Source organism: Epinephelus moara, chromosome 16 (genome assembly GCF_006386435.1).
Source record: "Epinephelus moara isolate mb chromosome 16, YSFRI_EMoa_1.0, whole genome shotgun sequence".
Taxonomy (NCBI): Eukaryota; Metazoa; Chordata; class Actinopteri; order Perciformes; family Serranidae; genus Epinephelus; species Epinephelus moara.
This window is the reverse complement of record NC_065521.1, coordinates 6,800,658-6,806,291: the sequence shown is the minus strand read 5'-3', so window position 1 is coordinate 6,806,291 and position 5,634 is coordinate 6,800,658. Positions and strand designations below refer to the sequence as shown.

Here is a 5,634-nt window from a genome sequence, read left to right as displayed (position 1 = left end):
ACACAGCTGTGCCTGTGACTTCAGGCAGAGAGACCACTGCATCAGAGCTGAAGGAGCACGTTTTAAAATACATTTATTTTGTCAATTAGTTATTAACTTTTACTATTTTTAGCAACTTGCCCGATCGGGCAAGTGAGTTGTTAGTTTACATGCCCGACCTTGAGTTTTACTTGCCCCGGGCAATCGTTATTGTTGAGCCCTGTTGTGCATCCCTAGTTGTCAGTTTGTTTTTCTCTGCGTGGGAACATGTGAAAAGTATTAATTGCGTGAAACACACAGTGGATGCATGAAAGTTGGCAGTTCTGCAAAAAGTGGAGACATAGGGACAGGCCATCCAAAATGGAGTCTGTTCCCGGAAATCAGAGATGTCTTTTCACCCTAGTTTACATAAATTTTGCTTTAGTTAGCTAAATTAGCCTTTGCTGGTGTTATGGTGTAGTGTAAGTGTAGTCCAAATGGCCTTATGATAATAATGTTGAGTTATTGTGTTCATAATTGCATATTTGCTCTCTGAGAACTTTATGAACAACGTAAATGAGTATATTTAATTTGGCAATAGAATGCTGCTAATGACTTCTCTCCATTTTAAGACCTGACTGACCATTTCTGCCATGCCATGTTATTCTTGTGGTGCTCGTCCAGCTTTGTGTGACAGAACTCTGTGTTTCTCAATCTTTTTAAATCATTATTCATTTTGTTTCTCAGATGGTTGTGTTTGATTGTTCAATTGTTGAACAGTGCCTCAACCAAACTGATAATTTTTTAGCACAGGCCAGAAAGTTTGTAGCACAAATATAAAATGTCCATTACCACCTGTACAAATCACAAGTAATGCGGTTCATCATTTAAACACACTGGCAAAGGATATCAATTAGGGGTGGGCGATATATATCGTTAACGATAATATCGTCATTGTTGTTTTAACGATGTGCAAATTTACGTTATCGAGTATGCAAATGACTTCACAAAAACAACTGAAAATACGCGTTGAAACCAGGTTGAAACCCCACACATTCGCCGAACAAGAGTTACGTAACTTGCGTGCAGCAGCACGCCGCAGTACGCCTAGGTGGTCACATGATCTCTCACTGGCACCTTCCCGGCAGGTTAGCCTGCTGCTAAACAAACATTAGAGAGACAACATGGCAACACCGCCCACGGATGCTCCAGCAGCTTTGGAAGACGTGGGTCAACTGTAGTGATAGGTCCCAGCCTGTAAGGTGGGAACTCATGCTATATTGTGTTGCAGGGGAACAATTAACGGGTTGCTCGAGTACCTGAAGCCTGCGTGGTTCATGAGTGGTTTGCGGTTATACCAATAAATAACTGAACATGGTGTCAGAAGTAGTCAGATGCGAGCGACAGTACTAGTGACTTAGTCTGCATATAGCAACACGCAAAAGTGTCTAGTTGTAGGTCGGGAAAGTTCGCAGTACCGGAAGACCATCTACGGAGCTACCTAGCCTAGCCACAGTTAGCTAAACGAAGCGGCAACATGGCACAGTTTCAAGTCTCCCCGCTGGAAAAGTTCACCTTCAAGGCTGAAGACTGGCCTAAATGGATTAAACGCTTCGACAGATTCCGCATTGCTTCTGGATTGGAGACGTAAGCAGAAGAGAATCGCAGGAATGTGATCTTTGAGAGAGCAAAGTTTAATCAGCGGCATCAAGAAACGGCCGAGACGGCCGACAGTTTCATTCAGAATACTTGTTTAAATTGTTTACGGCGCTGCACTGCCTGCCTGGCGGAGCGCTGCGGTTACAGGGCTCTACATGATGAGATGGTGAGGGACAGGCTTGTGGTGAGTCTGCGGGACAAACAGCTATCTGAACAGTTGCAAATGGACCCGGAATTGACACTACAAAAGGCCGTCACCAGAGTCAAACAGAGCGAGCAGGTAAAAAAGCAGCAAGAAATGTTAAGAACATTTTTCCTTTAAAACATTGTGTCCATTAATATCATCCATGAGAAACAATTAATGAGCTATAACTCAGGCTGTTAAAAACACATATTTAAAAGAATATTGTCTAATTATTGTTATCGTCAAAATCCCCCAAAATATCGAGATATTATTTTTTGTCCATATCGCACACCCCTAATATCAATGCATACAATGCACCCAATAAATATAACATTTATAAATGATAAGAAATTGAAATGTTTTCAGAAAAACATCTTTATTTTTATAAAAATGTTTTCAGTTCAGACAAGTATCTTATTTTCACAAACAATACAATGATGCAATACAGTAATACAATAAAAATATTCGCTCATTTGGTATCATAGGATGAACAGTTAATCATAAAACATCGTTTTTGTCGGTATGTCTTTATTTTGCGGAATTGGCACATCTTTCTCTTCAAGTATGTCTTTTTCTCTTTCGTTCTCTTTTTGTTTGGGGTTTTTGTCGAGGGGCTGAAAATACCTCTTCATTTTCACCGCCGCCTTGCTGAAGTGAAGTAATGATGGGAGAGGCTAGAGGTAACGGCACAGGAATTGTGGGAATTGTCGTTGGATATACAGGATACTACGAATGGTCGTTATCCCAGTAGACTACAACTACCATGTAGACTAGCGATTATTATTATTATTCTTTTTGGTAGGATAACGATGAGCCATCGCTCATGTCGTGTCAGATTTCACCAGAAAAATACAGACCACCAGTGTTGGGAACGTTACTTTAAAAAAGTAATTAGTTATAATTACTAGTTACTTTCCCCAAAAAGTAACTGAGTTAGTAACTGAGCATTGCACTATCAAAGTAACTAATTACCTGGAAAGGTAACCATAGCGTTACTTTTTTATAAAATGCTCAAATATGTCAAATTGCTTGGACACCCCCCCTTAATGGAACTGTATGTAATGAAACTCAACATTGAATATGTTAAATGAATGAAATTGACACTTAATAAAATAAATCATGATAAAACATTGTAGCCTACGCTTAACTACACTACACGGCACTCTTGACCACTGTGTAAATGTCCCATGGTATTTGCTACAGTGACATTACTGCGCGCATGGAAATACATTACTGAAAGCAATTTTAAGGACTAACTTTAAATATTTGAAGTTAATTATTGAAGAATAAATCACCTGGAAAGCTGGCGCTGCTCCACATAATTTAAAAGGTAACTAAGCCTACACAGAGCGGTGGAAATGTCCGTGCAGCTGCAGACGGGTGTGGCTGGATGATTGATGCGTACATGCTGATTCGGGTGCTATCAGAGCGTATGGAGTGTATGTCGCTGACAGAAAGAAAGAAAAATAAAAAAAAGAGAGAAAAGCAGCGTACAACTCACATATTTATTTCTTACAGTTGCGCACACGTTGGCATGCAGAAGCACCGTCTGTGTGTCGAGGGTGTGAGCCGCAGCTTCAGCTGCTCAGGTAGAGAGGCTGTGTAGCCCAGTGTGTTTTTTTTTTTTTTTGTTAAAGATTTTTTTTGGGCATTATTTGCCTTTAATGGACAGGACAGTTATGTGTGAAAGGGGGAGAGAGAGAGGGGATGACATGCAGCAAAGGGCCACAGGCTTGTTTCCTATCTGTGAAATACAAGTAAATACAAGCTCAAGGTGTCAGTATACAGCGACAGACATGAGCTCCAGTTCTAGGGAGGTGCATGTCAGGCTACGGCATAGGTTACAGCATAGGCTCTACGTCAACGTTCAACGCAGAACAATAAAATGCGTGTTAGTTTTAGCTTGGCTAGTTGTATTACTAGTATATACAAAAAGTTGTATTTAAATTTGCATGTATTTGCAAAAACTAATGTATGCAGTAAAAAAATGAACACTTGGCGTCCGTGTGTTGATACAATACGGCCATATAAAATATTGCGATACAATGCTGTATAGTTTTTTTCCTTCCACCCCTGCCATGTAGGGTAGCCTTGGCCACCAGTGTGTGACTGTGTGTGTGAATGGGTGAATGTGACTCATAAGAACTTTGAGTGGTTGGAAGACTAGAAAAGTTCTATATAAGTGAAGTCAATTTACCATTTTACTCTAGTCCACACAATTTTCTCCTTTATCAAATAAGTGGCCTTGGCTTAATTAGGTCATGCTGAGGTGTCGCTGTGTGTCTCTGAATGTCTTGAAAATAATAATGATTTATGACATTAGATGAGGTGGTTCACCTCCACAATAATAAGCTGTGTGAAACCCTGCATGTGTTTGCAGTTATATCATGTCAAAGATGATGGCCGCTGATAAGATTGGTATAAAATGATCATACAATTAATGAATGGTTGTATGCTCTTTGTACATAGCTCATCAGTTGGAGCAGACAAAGACAGCAGGAACTGCAGGGATTTGAGCATCCCCTACCATCAACGGGCCCTGAGATGACATCACAGCAGCCTCACCTTCCCAGTGCTGTTATTCCTCCCCAGCTTGCCCAGAACTCCTCTGCTCAGCAGGCCCGGCATCACATTCAGGCTAATCAGCTGGACTCAAGTCAGAGCAGTGCAACTGCTGGGCGTCTGGATCACAGAGCTCTGACAGGCAGGCCGGGCTGCTCCGGGGTGGCAGCAGCCAGCGGAGAGCTGGCCAATAGGAACAATTCTGCATCCTGCACCAACTCCAGCTTGTCCAGAAGAGATGTGGGCTTCGAGCCGTGGCCTGAGGAAGCAGTGGACAATTCCCATGGGCTGTACTCACTTCACCGCATGTTTGACATAGTTGGAGCCCAGCTAACCCATCGTGATGTCAGGGTACTGTCATTCCTGTTTGTTGACGTGATTGACGAGTATGAGCGCGGTGGCATCAAGAGTGGAAGGGATTTCCTGCTGGCCCTAGAGCGCCAGGGTCGCTGTGATGAGACCAACTTCCGACACGTTCTCCAGCTTCTAAGGATTATCACCCGACATGACCTATTGCCTTATGTCACACTCAGGAAACGGCAGGCTGGTGAGTAATGCAGTTTCATCACTATGTTGACACCAGGCTTTAAATGCATGTTGAATAATTGACAGTATGATTTAAAGGTCTTACTATTATTAAAGGGACAGTTCACCCCAGAATCAAAACTATATATTTTTCCTCTTACCTGTAGTGCTTTTTATAAATCTATATTGTCTAGATGTGAGCTGCTGAGTGTTGGAGATGTCAGCCGTGGAGATGTCTGCATGGTTTGAAATTGCTTCTCCCTTCAGTGTCGGAGTTTGACACACAAACACACATGCATGCACACTACATGTACTTTTACTTGTGTGTCAACTGTGCCATGAGCTGATTGTGTTAAGCGCTCCGAGTTTTGCGGCACTGTTGCTGCTGGTCTGCTGCTTGCTCCAGTGATGCTAATGTGTAGCCTATGGTTATGAGTTGTGTCCATGAAGGTAATAAAATTATAACATGCATAAAATATGATTTCAGTTAAATGTAATAACTGTCAGTTCCGTCAATATAATGCAGTTAATTCAAATAAACACAAGAAGTTTGTGCTCTAGAGAAAGGAGCAGCACTCAGTGAATAACCTCCTAAGCCCTATGATAAGCTATTATGGCAAGGCTTAACTATACAAACCAATGAGCAGTGATAACTAACATGTCTTTGGGGTCATCAGGTGGGAACCTCCTTTCACCAGTATTTCGTCTAGTTGGTCCCACGACACCTCCAGGAGGCTAGACAGTGA

At 41.9% G+C, this 5,634-nt stretch overlaps 1 protein-coding gene across 2 annotated transcripts in view; it reads left to right on the top strand.

The window, feature by feature from the left end:
- Nucleotides 1–5,634, top strand: part of dedd (death effector domain containing) — a 44,989-nt gene that overhangs the window by 10,192 nt on the left and 29,163 nt on the right. For both annotated transcript variants that reach the window (XR_007571233.1, XM_050064697.1), the window contains exon 2: nt 4,271–4,910. Coding sequence is in view for 1 of the 2 variants with exons in the window: in XM_050064697.1 (XP_049920654.1) it covers nt 4,346–4,910 (565 nt within the window). In the remaining variant the exon portion in view is untranslated. The remainder of the gene's footprint in view (nt 1–4,270; nt 4,911–5,634) is intronic.